The following is a 13,116-nucleotide window of genomic DNA, read 5'->3' on the forward strand; positions in this document are numbered from 1 at the left end:
GACATTTCTTCACTGATGGAGCAGCAGCTATGGGTTTGTTCACAAATGAAAAAGAATTCTTCTTGTTTGGCCATGTTTTTAGCACAGTGGCACACTCATTGTGAAGACGTCACCAGACAGAATAATTGCATTTCATTCGTAAGTACAGCACTGCCAGAAACATTTGCAAAGTAACAGTCCGGACAGGTTCGCACTCACCCAGTGTGCTAGACATCAATACCACAGCAATGAGTGAGACAATAGGTAAACGTGCAAAAACTTTACAACACTTTTTCATTCTATTGTCCTTTAACCGCCACTGATTGCTTCGACAAGAATTTAGGGAGCCCTAACGTACGGTAGCAGTTGCTGGAAATAAGGTTACTTTGCAGGGGCAGGAAATAACTGAACTAAGACTAGATCGTGAATTAAAGACAAACTTTGCAGTTATACAGTGATTTGTTGCTAAGGAGTCCGTCATTCTGGCAAACAGCTGTTTCATCATATCTGTGGAGGTTCTCAGTCATCCAGGTCATGGTGAATTCTTGTCGAAATTCTCTTGTTGTGGCAATTGGACTAGAATTTCTTCACTTGAAGACGCTTCACCCCTCATCCAAGAGGCCTCTTCAATGACCTATGGGGAGTTTCTGAATAGAACTACCAGGGAATTGTTTCATCATTTCCCATGTTTTCAACAATACACCTATGTAGGCTGAGCTTTTCAACCACAATTGCCGTAAAAACTAACAAAGAGAAAGAGAGAGATGATAGGAGATATGAGAAAGAGAATGATGCCATCAGGAGTGAAATTTCCCTATGTGGAGTAAGTATAGAAATTTGGGCATTCTCTCTCATTCACACATACAAACACACACACTCCTGGAATGTGACTAACTTGATCCAAAAATCCAAAATGAAACGGCCTAAACAGCCTTATGAAGAGTATGAGGTGGAGGATGGGAAGAGGGAGTCCGTGGAGTTTGTTTGACAACAGTGACAGCAGTGATGATACAGACACGCAGGAAGGCAAATGTCTGTGTGTGAAATGCAAGTGAATTTCATCTTGATGCCTCTTGTATGTAATTCCTGACAATTGTCTCGCAATAGGATTGTTAAAATTCCTTGGTAGCTCTATTAAATTACTGGTCATGCTTCCTGCCTCTCTGCCCCGCAGTGCCCGGACGGGTGTCCCCCAAGAGGCTAGAAAACTAAGCCCTGTCCTCTCAGACCGCTTGCGAGGGATTTGCCCTCAGGAACTTTTGGTTTTTCTGAAGAGGGGAGTCCATTCTCCTGCTTTAAATGATAAAAAAAGACCTGCTTCATTTCTGCCTTTGTTTTCTTTTAACTGGTGATCCGATACACCTGCAGCTATGCCAGTTACCAGAACTGGATGCTGAATGAGGAAGTAAAGAAGGCCTGAAAGATTCACTTCCTGAAGATGCTGGAAACCTACAAAGCTTTTAGGGCATCTTCCTTTGAAAACACGAGTATCTAATTTCTGTTTTTGATATTGTCTCACAATTTTCCGTCATTTAACCTTTCATTAAATTTGTGTGTTTAGTTTAAGGGAAAACTAGCACTATGAGCTGCATTACTAGAAAACGAGCTGACACAATGAAACATTTTTAAATAGCACTATTAAAGTTTACACACAAAAGAACAGTACATTCAAATTACTTTTTATCTTTGTATCATTATCACTGCGAAGCGGTCATTTTTATTGTGATTATTTTTTTGAACAATGGAATTTAACGGTATAAACAGCTATCTTTATTAGCTCAACTTTTAATCTATAAACATGTCATCATCCTATTGAACTTAAACTGCCTTCACATCAGATCGGGTTTATTAGCTCGAACAAGGCACTTTTTTCAGGATAAAGAAAGGATTTGTAATGTAATTTCATCGTCCCACACCCGGCCCATTTTGCTTTTTTATCCAGCCCGCCAAACTTCTTCTTCTTCTTTCGGCTTTTCCCGTTAGGGGTCGCCACAGCGAGTCAACTTTCTCCATCTAACCCTATTCTCTGTATCTTCCTCTCTCACACCAACTACCTTCATATCCTCTCTCACTACATTCATAAATCTTCTCTTTGGTCTTCCTCGAGACCTCCAGCCCGCCAAACTATTTTCTGTCAATGTTTTCATAAGTATTTTCAATCAATATTGAATGTAGAAATTGAATTTTTTTCCTTTTGTTTAATTTTGCATGGATGATTGCATACAAACTAATGTCAATAGATTGATTACATTTTATTTAAAGTTGAAATAAAATGCCAAAAAAAATGAATTAAATAAAAGTAAATGTTTAAATTGCAATTTTCATGTTCTTTATTTTACATACATAGTTGGTAGATACATAGTTGGCCCGCACATAAAAATTAAATTAGAAATGCGTCCCACCGGTCAAAATAATTGCCCATCCCGGCCTTAGATTCTAAAACCATTTATGGAGCGCTGTAAAAAACAAACAAAAAAAAACACAAATATGCTAAACATGACTTGTGTTGTGGCTGTTCGTTCCTTTCTTGCCACTAGATGGAGTCAAGTAAACCTTTTCACATCGAGCCCAGTGGTGAGCTAGTAGTCTGCCCTGGGCAATAAACAGGACGCATTTTAGACAAACAAAAATTCCATTAAATAGAGTTCTGCCCTTAAGACTCCCCCCCCCTAAAAAAAATAAAAATGTTCAGAGGCTGAGGAGATGGTGCAAAGTGCCATGAGCCACAGAAAACATTTTTTTTTTATAGTTCAGATCATGCCTCAGTTAAAAAAAAAAAAAAAATCCAAAAAAAGTTGCTGCTGTTGGCTGATCATTCATCCTCACAGTAGAGTCTGGCACTTGGTTGACACGCAGTACAGCCAATCGGAGATCTTGATCCAAATACTTTTCAACTATGACTGATGACCATTTGGAAGTGTATTTGAGGCTGGCTACCAGCAGCTGCAGTCTGGACTGTGCAACTCTGGCTCATTACATTCATTGCAAGACAGCAGCCAAGTAAGGTTATTGCAAATAAAACAAACGATTAAAAAAAAAAACTGTGCCATTCATGTGAGGCAGAGTAAACCCTATGCATTTTAAATGCAAATTTTCTCAGTAGGAGTGTTTAGGATTTTTGTTATTGATCAATTTGACATGGTCATTTTATGAGCTGGAAAAGCATTTGCTTCATTTCACCAGGTTTTGTTTGTTAAAGCAGCATTAGGAGGTCCGTCCTTGTCAAGATCTGATACAGCAGGGATTTGATTTTAACAGTAAACAAGACAATTTGACTGCAAGCTAACACAAATTCCGAAAACAACCTTAGTGACGCAACACTGCATCAACTATTTCAAAATAAAAACTCAGCCATAACCTATATACCTTTTATTTGAGCAGGCTGCCAGTTCAGACCATTCCTAACAGTCCATCCTGGTCACATATCTGGAAATCGTCCGGCAAGAAACTTTGAGGGGCAGGTTGAGGTTTGCGGGAAGAGTGATCAGGATTCTGGGTAGTGAGATTCCTGTCACGGATGTGACTGAGAAATCCCAGTCCAGCTATCCAGTCAGCATTACAAAGCCCTACACCTCCTACTTAATTTCAACTGGGCTTAGTCCAAGACTTTCAGGGGAGGTCCTTTTGGCAACCGCACTTACAGTGTAAATTCTGAAACCGTGCCAAGAGAGCCCACCCAGGAGGGTCGATGATTTCCTGGAATTGTCTCGAGCTGATATTCCAACTTGCAATGGCGGGAAGTTACACATGAGCAAATGATCCTGATGAATTACTCTAGTTTCTTGATTTTTCCTCAGGAAATTCCTCAAAGCTGTTTTGACTTCATCAAGGGAATTCCCCAGTGACTGATTTTCCTGAGCATCCCATTTTTAAAGACCACCAGCTCTCAGAGCATGTAATTTGTGTACAGAAATAACTATTCAAATTAAGTTACTTGTCAGCTAGTTAATACAAAATGTAGTTACAGTACATTTATTGATAAGACACTACAGTACAGCAGGAACAAAAGAACTATTGCTCAATATACACACACGAGACCATGATTATACTTAAATACATCAGCAGAAAAACACGAAAAAATATATATAAGGTGACCAGGTAATGCAGTTTCAGTTTCACTTGATTAAAAACAAGAGAAAGTTTTCTCGACATTCAGAAACATTAAACTCAAACCATTGACTTTCATTACTTAAGCAACATTACAAAGTTGACCCATTTAAGTGACATCACAAGCACCTAAAAACCAATCAGGTTTATAAAGAAAGGACGACACACACGCACACGCGCACGCACGCGCGCGCGCACGCACGCACGCACGCACGCACGCACGCACGCACGCACGCACGCACGCACGCACGCACGCACGCACTTCACCTTTTCAAGGTCACTGCAAGGTGATTATTGGCCTTTAATGTAATGGTTGCAAATTTTGTCAGTTTCAGGTGACTTCTGCACTGCATAGATCTCATATAACAGAGCATCTGGACACCAAAAAAAAAAAAAAAACTCCTCTTCAGGCAACAGAAGAATCCTAGATGTTTCACCACAATGTCTCTTAAAACAAACCACTGACATGTCAAACAGCTGCTCTGATTTACACGCAGAATGCAAACAAAATTCCTCCCTACCTCACCCCCGGCTCCTCAGCCATCCAAGCAAGGTGGAGGCCCAGGGTCTTTATGGCTGCAGGAGCAAATGACCTGATCACCTCCACCTGAGCGGGGCAGGGCTTAGGAAGAGCACACCCTCCTCATCATTCATGTTTTTTGTAAGCTGTTTTTTAACATTTTAGATAAAGAATTTTTTATAAGTATTTTTCGAAAAAGAACAAGAATTTAATCATTTTCATAATTTTTCAAATTTTCCATTTGTAGTTTGTATCTGAATATAAATCTGTATATTCAGTTCATAAATCTTTTTGATTTAATTTTACTTCTATACCAACAAATTCTTTAATGCATGTAACTTCTTAAATTTTTTTATATTATCAAAATTATCCTGTTAGCTTATCTTGCCGATTCTTCATTACAGTTGAACTCTCGAAAAAAAGGGCTGGGAATTTGCAGTGGTGGTTTCCCTCAGCATGTCGGACAGGATAGCTTTGACAGCCCTCCTGTCGCCCCGGGAGACGGTGGTCTTGAGTTTGAGCAGCGCTGAGATGTGTTTATCACTGTGGGAGGAAGGAGGAGGAGAAGGAAGAAGATTACAGACTTGTATATGATCTCAAGTCGCTTTCATGATATTATGGGATGACATAGCAAATCGGTATCTTACTGTTTTCTTGCCATGTTCCTTTGAGCTTCTTATCAAGCCATGAAAAGTTTTACTTTTGGAAACTACCATTCTAATTTGTTATTCATCAACAAGTCAGGTTAGTTGAAATTTAAAATTCTTACACATTTCTTTTTTATACAAAAAGAAACAAAACTACACTGCTCAAAAAAATAAAGGGAACACTTAAAAAACACATCCTAGATCTAAATGAATGAAATATTCTTATGAAATACTTTGCTCTTTACACAGTTGAATGTGCTGACAACAAAATCACACAAAAATGATCAATGGAAATCAATTGTATCAACCCATGGAGGTCTGGATTAGGAATCACACTCAAAATTAAAGTGTAAAAATAAACTCCAGGCTGATCCAACTTTGATGTAATGTCCTTAAAACAAGTCAAAATGAATCTGTGTTGCTTCCTGAGTGGATACTATGATTTCACAGAAGTGTGATTGACTTGGAGTTACATTGTGTTGTTCAAGTGTTCCCTTTATTTTTTTGAGCAGTATGTTTATCTTTTCTTTTCATAAGAATAAGAATAAGAACAACTTTATTTATCCCGAAGGAAATTGTTGATATTGTTGATATTTGTAAAGTCGGTATACACAAATAATTGATGAAAAATCGTCATTAGAAATAAATGAATATATTTCAGTCCATTATAACTACATTAAGTTTGAGAATTCTTGAATATGATTTTAATTGTTTTCACCAAATACTAATTCATTCATGATTTATACTGCTTATCATGCACTCGAGATTGTGGGGGGCTGGAGGAAATCGGAGAACACGGAGGAAATTCGCGCAAACACGGGGAAATCATCCTAGTATGATCTTCCAACAGAATGGCCTGTCGGAGGGAACCAGGAAGCTTCTTCTTACGAAAAATTGAGAGGCGCTACCGGCCGCCTCTCAGTCTTGTCAATATCTTCTTCTCGTTGCAACCGGACTTGATTTTCTTCAAGCGCAGTTGCTACGAGAAAAGATTTTGACATGAATTTACCATGATCTCAATAAACATACAACAAATTTTGTATTTTTGTTCAAATTAAATAAAAAAAACAGTGGGTTGGGAGAGTGAATGGTACCTCAGGTCAGGAAAGGAAGTTCCCAGTGATACAACCTCCATCTTGATGGCGGAAAGATCCTGCAGCTTCAGCACCCCAGCCAGCATGAGGAGAACCGGCTTCAACCAGATTTCCATGGAGCCCTGCCGAAAAAGGACAAAGAGAAAGAGAAAGGATGAGAAGGAGCAGTTACAAGTCTTTTTATCTTCTTTTTTTTATCATGGGATTGGGCGAGTCCGTGGACATTTCAGGCTGATGGCAGAATGAGGACCCAAATACAAGAATAAATGACTCATTTATTGATTTTGTTTAGTTTGGTATGCAAACTCTAAAATGTTGATAAACTAAATTTTTAGGTAGTAAGGTAATGATATGGTAAATCTGTTATGACAACGATATTTTAAGTTAGTAAAAAAAGATGACACAATAGCAGCGATACTAAAATAAAGAGTTAAAAGAATAACCAAGGGTTTTTTTTTTTTCAAAAATGATTCAATAAGGTTTGGTCATCGATGATTACAGTTCCATTCTTTCGCCGTTGCCTCTCACCTGTTTGAGGAATAAAGCGTTCAGACGCTCTGCATCATCCGTCACAGTGTCCGATGCCCTCAGCTGCTCCTTCTGGTCCTTCAGCTTGATGTTTCCCTTCAGGAGTTTTTGGACATATTTTATTGTCACTTCCTGGTGGAACTGGCCAATCAGCTCCTGAAATTCATCCAGTTGTCAGAGCAAAGAAGCAGGCCGAATGAAAAATCAGCGTGGAAACGCATTTGGAAAGTTCTACCAGATCAGATAGCATTAGTTGTCTTAGTTGTTACTTTCTTGATCATGAATAAAAATATTTTTTGAAAGCAGGGAAGGACATGGAGACTCCATATTCTAGCCACTGTATTCAAAATGATATACTTTTCTCCAGCAGGGCATACGGTCAATTATCTCGAGCTTTTATTCTGAAAGAGAGGAAGAGGACATGCTGGGTGTCACCTTACCTGGTGACAGTGTCCACAGGCACCCTCAAGCTCCTGGATCTCCTGTTCCACAGCCATCAGCAGGCTCTCAGAAGACGATTTGTTGAGCCACTCAGAGGTTCCCAGCTTGCGGTAATGTGGCTGCGAGCGACAAAAACAGGAGGCAATAAAAACTACTGATCTCCGGTTGTCAGATAAGAAAGAGGAAAAAGGGGGGGGGGGAGCTGTGCACAGCAGATTTTCAAGGAAATTGATGCTTGAAAAAAATATTTTCATCTTCAGTTTATTTTGTTGTTTATTCATAAATGATATAGATAAGGGGGGGGGGATTTAACCCTTTTACAACCTCATTAAAAGGTTGAAGAAACCCAATTGATAATTATTCAAAGAATTACCACAATTTTGACCCGATATTGGGAGAGTCTTCCAGTAAATATAAAATATAAATCTATTGGGAGATTCTTCCAGTAAATATAAAATATAAAGTAGTTATAACTATGTAGTAAGCGTACCTTGAGGCTCTTGTGGCAGGGACTTAGTAAAAACACGTGAGCTGACAGTTTCATATCTTTGAGGACATTCAGGCAGCTTTCTTGGATATCGTCGGGGAAAAGGTGGCTCTTCTTGACGAAGAAGTCTCTGTAAACAAGGCAACATATACTGTAACTTTGCACAGGTCTGCTAGTGGCTTAATATCCTTGCAACCCCCGAGTCCTCCGATGTCAGATGACTGAAAAGTCTAGGAAAACGTTTCCATGACAGGATAAACCTCTAGTCCCCATATTAGGATGAAATTAGGTCAGATTGCGGAAAGGTGAGACGATACCTCAGTTGTTGGACGCAGCCGAGGTTGGCCTTGACAAATGACTTGCCGGTGGGTTTGTTCTGCTTGATGAGGTCATCCTGGGAGATACTAAACCTGCGGGAAATTTTGACATTTCAGGCATCGTTAGATGAGCGGTACAAATTAAAGTTCTCTGAAATGCAAACTGTTTCGAGACAAAGCGATGGTCTTGCCTCTGCATTAAATCTTGCAGGTTGCACGTGAGCCTATGCGCTTTTTTCCAGTCTCTCAGGATGTACTCCGCTGATGTGATCATACCGTTGATAATCTGACGAGGGAAGGAAGATTTATCTTTCTTGTGATTTTTAGTAATATTAAAAGAGAAAATCTGCTATAAATGTTTTTTTCCCTTTAGCAGTTGTGGAGCCTTTGGACATGGACTTTCTATTTGGTAGTGTCGTAGCGTACCATGTGCGCACTCATGTCAAACCGTGAAGGTTGTATTCAAACAATAAAAGCTGAGTGTTTATTTGAATCTCATCCACTTCGGCGTTACACTGACCGATGCCATTTGCTTTCGCTGCCACCAGAAGGAGCCTCTGGGAGGGTAAGTCAGCCACTGTGTGTTGTAATTATGTATATTTATATTTTTCATTTTTCTTCTACATTTTCGTTACCTGAATGATATCATAGCCGAAGTCACTAGAAAAGCAACCGTCTTCTCTGATTGGCTCCTGGCCTTGGTCCCACTTGTCCCTTTCCTCCTGCAAGACCCGCTCAGTGTACTTTGTCAGGTTTGCCTATAGAACAGGGATCAGTTATTCAGGTCGTGGTCATGGACTTTGCATTAAAGAACACATCATGCAGATCTTTCCATCTGACTGTGTTTTTGTGGTTCTTCCCTCTGGATCCTTCTGATTCAATTCCCTTTACCTTTTGAAATTCAATGTGAAAACATATCACCAGTCTTTAACTGTATTATTTCACCAACAAGCATCAAGGTGGACACTGTGTGTGTGTGTGTGTGTGTGTGTGTGTGTGTGTGTGTGTGTGTGTGTGTGTGTGTGTGTGTGTGTGTGTGTGTGTGTGTGTGAGGGGGGGCTGCAGAACCCACTATTTATCACTTTATCACTACACTTGGAGATTTTTGCCAGGAATGTGTCATGCTCAAGACCACACTTTGGAAAACTAAACAAGAAAATGAAATTATTCTTTCTATTAAATCTTAATGATAAGACAGAAGACAAAAACAGAACATATCAAAGTACCAGTTGTTTGCTGATATATTGCTCCTCCAGGGGTTTGAGCAAGGCCTTGGGCAGCAGCTCTCCCAAATCTTCAGTGTTGATGGCGCCAGCAAACTGTGGCTCCTGCAGGATACTGATAGAGGACAGACCTTGACACCTGTTCTCAAAATGAACTGAAAATTTCTGAAGCTCAAAGCCTGGATGGTGGATTTTTTGACATCTTTTAACTTTTATTCAATTTTTTGGTCAAACACTGGAGTGACTGGAGAGTTAGGTCGTCCATATTTTATAATCTCAATCGACTCGAGCGGAAATTGTTTTCTTTGTTTTAAAAAAAAAAAAATTAGGTTGTTCCTTGGTCTCTCAACCGTTTAATTCCAGTCTGATCTTCAATCGATCTGTAGTGTTCAATCAATAGAACTGCAAGTTTGATTCCGTCGAAGTCTGATGACGGATTTAAAGACTCACTCTGGATAATATCTGTGCATCCAAGTCAGCAGGAAGGTGCAGTCGTCATCATCCAGAACAAACTCCGCCATCTTCCGGAGCCTCGAGCCGACGGTTCGGTGGTATAAGGTGGCATATAGCTGAGAAATGTCCAGCTGCGACGGGTAGCAGCCCTTCACCTCCTCCACCACTTGCAGCAGGTCCCGCCTCAGCTGCCGGCCCATACCTTGGAGGTCCGCTTGGACCGAAGGCTTCCGCACTTGACCTGCGGTGGCGGTCGAGGGTTCATTCAAGCGCTCCTCCGCCAAACTTTGCAGCACTGAGTCGTGGAGCTTCCTCCAGCCACATGGCCTCCAAACAGGGGCGGTCCCCCTTGCCTGGCTCCATAGCTGGTCCTGCTCCTCCTCCTTCTGAACCGCCTGAACTGCAGACCTGAGGGCTTCGAGGTGGGCTCCGTCCTCATCGAAAAAATGTGCGAGAGTCCGCAACACGACATCCTCCAGGGCTCTGCGGTCTGATGCCAGCTTGTCTACTTCCTCTTCCCGGCCGACCAGAGCCCCGGCCTCGTTTATCTCTCCAAACAGGCGTCGCTCTCGCTCTATCAGCATCTCGCCAGCCTCACGCAAATGGCGCTCCTCTAGGTTTTGCTCAAACGTGAGTGTCACTGCGGGAGGTAGTCAAAGAAAGAGACCAAGAGAGAGGTCGTCATTATCTGAATGGCCACGTCATAAAAACCTCGGCTATTTGACGTGTAGGTTATCCGACAGACAGACCATTCCGTTGCTGGTGATGCTTCCTCACACGTCCTCCATTTGGAGTGGAAATACTGCTGATGACAGCTGGGACTCTGTTCCCTCCCCAGATGTTGAAGAGCTTTACCTTTAGCCCTCTCCCCCCTGCAAGCCTCTGGGGTGGAACTGGGGAAATAAGCCTTGACACGATGGTGCCAGTCGCTGCCATGGTGTCTGAGTGAGGCCGCATCCCTGCGCAGGATTTGAAACAGGTTCGGAATCTCAGAGTCCGTCAAGTTGGAATTGCGGTTAATGACATTTTTGACCTCTTTTCAAGATTTTTGACTTTTAATTTCTGTTTTTGAACTTTAAATAGTTCTACAATTTAAAAAATCATAGACCGTTCTAGCTTTTCCTGAATTTGAATTGGTAGATGTATTTGATAATGATATATCAATATATATATATTAATATATTAATATATATATATATATCAATAATATATATATATATGAATGAGGTAAGATAGATAAGATGAGATAAGATAAACTTATTGATCCCCATAGGGGAAATTCCTTTGTGTATATATATCAAATAAATATATATAAATATATATATATATATATATATATATATATATATATGATAAATTATATATATATATATATCAAATAAATCTACCCATTCAAACATATATAAACTAATATATTAATATATGATCAAATTAATAAAACAACACAGGCATGCAAGAGAGCAAATTAAAAACCCTTTTGTCCCATGCTATTCGGGATCACACACAGAACCAGAACATGTGAAAAAAAACAAACATGTACAAGTGATGAAGTGTCTCACCAGACAGGAGGATGGAAAAGCAAGAGGAAACCACAGTGTTTAAAGTAATTTAAATGGTTAAAAAAAAGTTTGACAAATTACCACAAGAAGAAGAATAAGAAGGAAAATTACACCCCACAACTGTCTGAATGAGAAGAATCAGGAAATAAAGATCTTGTGGGGTCTTGAAACAACACCTTCTTTTATGTAAAAAAAAAAAAACTGTATGTCATTTTAAGATGTTAATGGACTTGCTGTCACATTGCTAATGGCTATAAGTTATTTCCAAAAATTAAGTTTTTGAGACTTACCGCCTTCAATTGGCTGGTCCTGACAGAGAAATACTCCCTTTGACAGCCTTCAATGACTCAGCAGAGACTCTCTGAAACAAGAGGCACTTGGAGAGTTATTATAAAGCAGCAGCAGCAAAAGGAAGAGGATGATGATGAGGAGCTGCAGCCGTATCCCAACTATGCAGCGAATAAAAATAGTTCCTCTGAGTAGTGGAAAGTCCAAGATCCACCCCCTAAACTGCACACTTAAACGCATACACCCCCACATAGACATGCAACTACACACACACCCACAAACACACACAGACAGTGTTCAAAAATGGTCTCACAGACACAAACACATGGCCGCTAATCTTGGCACACATGATTCTCCAACTAAGTGAGCATCATTGTAACATGATGAAAAAGTTTCTGTCCAAGAAGCTACTGCTGTAACGTCTTTTAGCATTCGGAGTTCTACATGTATTATTCAACATCCTACTTCATTTGAGAAATGAGATGAGAACAACTTTATTTATCTCGAAGGAAATTGTTCCCTTGTTCCCTGGATCCCTTGTTCTAGCTGCTATCTAGCATATGGAGTCAAATCATGTGTTTGCTGAGTGTATAAATTTACCACAGACTTATAAGATGTGACAAGCTATTTGGCTGTTAATTCTGAGGTATCCAAGAGAGGACATAGAATTTGAATCACAACCATGTAATTTCATTATTAAAGCATATTTTGTATTAAAGCCCTCTTGCAACACCAAATAAGATTATAGTCGTCCACAATTGGCAGGGTCATGGAGAAAATGACCACTTTAGTAGTTTGGTTGAATCATTATACGATAAATTATAACATACCCCAATGTGATAGAGAATGTCCCCATAAGAGGACATCCTTTTTTGCCTTTTTTTTTTTTTAGTTCCAATAGATCCTAAATAGTCAGCATTAAGAATGGAGAACAATCCCAGGTCTTAGACGGTTAGACAGATGCTCCATCCAAAGCTTTTAGGCAGCTGTGCTTGCCTTTCGGGCAGTGATTGGGACAGCCCCGTCCGATCTCCAGGATACGGTCAAGCCACATGTCCCTACCCGTCCCCTCCAATCTGCCACCTCTGGGCGACTGTCCACCCCATCACTCAGAGCCCCTGGCTGCCAAATGAACCGGTCTCGGCTCTTCTCGGTCTTGGCTCGGTGGTGGAACGGACTCCTGAAACAGGTCAGAACAGCAGGGTCGCTGCCCATCTTTCGCCATGAGCTGAAAACATACCTCTTCACCAAGCACAGCCATACTAATCTTACAAAAAAACAAACAAACAAACAAACAAAAAAAAAAGAACGATGAAATGAATGTATGTATGTATATGGCGCTGAGATGGCGATTTGGTTGAGTGGTCACTTCTGACTTCCGACTACCGGTACTTCGGATCTTCGGTGACTGAATTGCACGTCTTGTAAGTCGTTTTGTATAAAAGCATCTGCCTGCCTAATGACTGTAATGTG

At 40.3% G+C, this 13,116-nt stretch overlaps 1 protein-coding gene across 1 annotated transcript; it reads right to left on the bottom strand.

Moving 5' to 3' along the window:
* Positions 1 to 2,291: 2,291 nt before the first annotated feature.
* Positions 2,292 to 12,352, bottom strand: LOC147237656 (tumor necrosis factor alpha-induced protein 2-like). Its single transcript, XM_086151955.1, has 12 exons — positions 11,646 to 12,352; positions 10,546 to 10,755; positions 9,794 to 10,436; positions 9,347 to 9,458; positions 8,756 to 8,878; positions 8,312 to 8,406; positions 8,121 to 8,213; positions 7,807 to 7,933; positions 7,316 to 7,435; positions 6,876 to 7,031; positions 6,348 to 6,469; positions 2,292 to 5,149 (listed from the first exon to the last, which is right to left on the bottom strand). Exons 2-12 carry the CDS (start codon positions 10,751 to 10,753, stop codon positions 5,005 to 5,007), a joined length of 1,944 nt encoding a protein of 647 aa, XP_086008081.1. The 5' UTR covers positions 10,754 to 10,755; positions 11,646 to 12,352; the 3' UTR covers positions 2,292 to 5,004.
* Between the last annotated feature and the right edge of the window lie 764 nt (positions 12,353 to 13,116).

This window comes from Fistularia commersonii, chromosome 1 (assembly GCF_037954325.1).
Source record: "Fistularia commersonii isolate RoL2024-O1a breed Wild chromosome 1, RoL_Fcom_v1.0, whole genome shotgun sequence".
Classification (NCBI taxonomy): domain Eukaryota; kingdom Metazoa; phylum Chordata; class Actinopteri; order Syngnathiformes; family Fistulariidae; genus Fistularia; species Fistularia commersonii.

Excerpts from the sequence above, each read along its gene's own strand:
- LOC147237656 (XM_086151955.1), bottom strand. The coding sequence starts at position 10,753 with ATGCGGCCTCACTCAGACACCATGGCAGCGACTGGCACCATCGTGTCA. Across the intron at positions 8,879-9,346 it reads AATATATCAGCAAACAACTG|GCAAACCTGACAAAGTACAC; the intron begins GTACTTTGATAT and ends CCTGTTCTATAG. Across the intron at positions 7,032-7,315 it reads CCTGTGGACACTGTCACCAG|GAGCTGATTGGCCAGTTCCA; the intron begins GTAAGGTGACAC and ends GATGAATTTCAG.